General features: G+C 36.6%; 1 protein-coding gene across 1 annotated transcript; it reads right to left on the reverse strand.

Annotated features, from left to right (window-relative positions):
- Positions 1 to 683: 683 nt before the first annotated feature.
- Positions 684 to 1,949, reverse strand: LOC133199772 (uncharacterized). Its single transcript, XM_061335616.1, has one exon. It carries the CDS (start codon positions 1,947 to 1,949, stop codon positions 684 to 686), a length of 1,266 nt encoding a protein of 421 aa, XP_061191600.1.
- Positions 1,950 to 2,403: the final 454 nt, after the last annotated feature.

Consider the following 2,403-nt stretch of genomic DNA (forward strand, 5'->3'; position numbering starts at 1 on the left):
GTATCTTGTAAACACAGAATATTGCATTGAAATTGCTTATAATATTGGAGTACATCCTTTCTCTTTTTATAATCATGCAGACCCTGACAGTTTGCTGAAACTACTGTAACACCAGACATGATATATGAAATTGAACTGTTGCAAAACACTTGGACAAACATTCACTTACCATCATTAACTCATAAACATGCAGAATGAGAAACAGAAAAGAAGTTGCTCTAAAGGTAGAAGAGAAGATTGGAGAAGGGTTTAGTAATAAAGACACATGCATCATAGAGAGGTAGATATGGACTTGTTAGAGATTTGGTCGGAAGAGCAGAGAAAATAAATCATATCGGATATGCCGTCATGAAGATAAAATAATAAACAAAAAAGAGTGAACATTTAAATTCCGGAAAACTACAAATATATTTTCCAAGTCGGAAATTATTTTTAAATCCGGATTTTTGCATTTCTATTGACAAAAATAAAGATTTTTTAAACACAACTTTCAATATTTTAAGATTTGAAATGAAGACGGCATTAATATTCGTATTCTCTTATGAAAAGAAAAACATATTTACAAAATCATAAAGGCCACATTTCATAAAACGCCTATTATGTCAATTATAATAGTTCTTTACTAAGTTGTATTATTGTTAAAGTTATGTACTGTCAGATTACCGTGCATATGGCTTCAAAAGTCAAATTTCCATGGAATTAGCGACTTCGTTTATTAGATGTTCCATGATTGCGAATCTTTGAGGTCCAATATGGGCTTCGCCCATCCATCTTGTAATGACGAAAGCTGTGTTGTGAATGTGATTTTCTCTCATGTATCGCAAAAGTCTGCGCCCTGCCCCATGTTCACAATCATCATGATAATTTTCATGCACGGTACCATCTTCTGTAGAAAATCTATAAACTAAGATACGATTATCTGCACTTGCTGCATATGGATCTATTAAAACCTTGCTGTACATATTCTTGACATCCTCCACAGTCTTAACTCGAGCACCGAAAGCCATAAATTCCGAGCCGTCCTTTTTGATGGGGTCCGAGTTTTTTGTTTCAACTGAGTCTAGATGTTCTGTCTCTTCAGGCGTTACCAATAAGGCGTCCGCATTTGATAGAAATGGTATGTCATCTTTATAGCTGGAGCCATTGGGCAAGATGATCTGATTCTTTTGAATCTTAACAGTGATGTTTTGGCTGCGCAAAGACTCTGCTGTATCATAAACCCTGTTTCGAGCGGATACAATGGATGCAGGTTGTTGTGTAGTAATAAAGAAGGGTAATGGTTGTTTGGCAATTTTCTTTAGCTTTTGAGCATTAAGAATTGTGTTAATTTTACTACGGTCGGTCAACTTTGCAGTAATGGATACAGGTCGGTCAGAATTGTATTGTGGGCGTGCCCCATTCCTATGAATCCTTACAAAACTAACATCCACCCCTAGAAGTTCTTTAAAAGTTACTGGCATTGATGTGGGTAGGTCCTCATTGGGTTCGTAAGGATAATTGTGAATAAGGATATTGTCTCGCATAGACCTTGACCTAAGATCCGTAACCTCGTGTTCCATAAGAGACATTTTTCTGTCCATTCGAATTACAACTGACCGTAGTAATTCCAGTTCTCTCCGCAGTTGAGTGTTTTCTTGACGTAGCAAAGATATGTCATCATAATTGCTCTCGCTTTGTTCTGCAACGTATTTTAATTTTGAAATTACGCTCTGATCACCCTCCCATAGATCATTTCTTATAGCTTCAACAGTTGTTTTAATGTCATCAATAGAGCGAGACTGAGAGCTGTCAACAATAGACCGATTAACGGTTGTTTCTTCTATCGGTTCGCTCACACTTTTTTTACTGGGAGAACTAGGCGACTTTGTGTTACCTGGATTCTTCTGTGAACACTCCTCAGTCTGTTTTTTAGAACTTGCCCCGGTTTTCCTTCTCGTGTCTGACGGCATTGTAAATGCAGAAATATGCACAAATATCACAAATAACACTCTCCAGGCACAAAAGGACACAATAAACCAAGGTACGAATATTAAATCCTTCTATAAATGCCCTAAATTGACCAAAAACTCTGGAGCTCAAATTAAGCCGCCATACCCTTAGATGTCACGTGATCTTTTTTTCAACCATTTGGAAATTTGTTCCAATACTCCGAATGGTGATTTGGAAATTCCAAATGAAGAATTCCAAGTGATTAACTTGGAAATTCCAAATGCAACTAATGGAACTTCTACACACGGGTGATTGGACCTGGATAACGAATTTATTTCCTATGTACCCAAATAAATTCTTTGTAAACTGCAAGTCCAATCAACTACGTTTCAAGCTATCGATAAGATTTACTACGTCCTAAAATGAATCGTGACGTCATGTTATTTGCTTTTTATCATAGAGAAACTATGCATT

The sequence above is a fragment of the Saccostrea echinata genome, unplaced genomic scaffold (assembly GCF_033153115.1).
Source record: "Saccostrea echinata isolate AGI-Se365-2 ecotype Australia unplaced genomic scaffold, CSIRO_AGI_Sech_v1 ptg000036l, whole genome shotgun sequence".
In the NCBI taxonomy this organism is placed as follows: Eukaryota; Metazoa; Mollusca; class Bivalvia; order Ostreida; family Ostreidae; genus Saccostrea; species Saccostrea echinata.

What these genes read in the sequence shown, in the direction of transcription:
- LOC133199772 (XM_061335616.1), bottom strand. Translation starts at nt 1,949, where the DNA reads ATGCCGTCAGACACGAGAAGGAAAACCGGGGCAAGTTCTAAAAAACAG.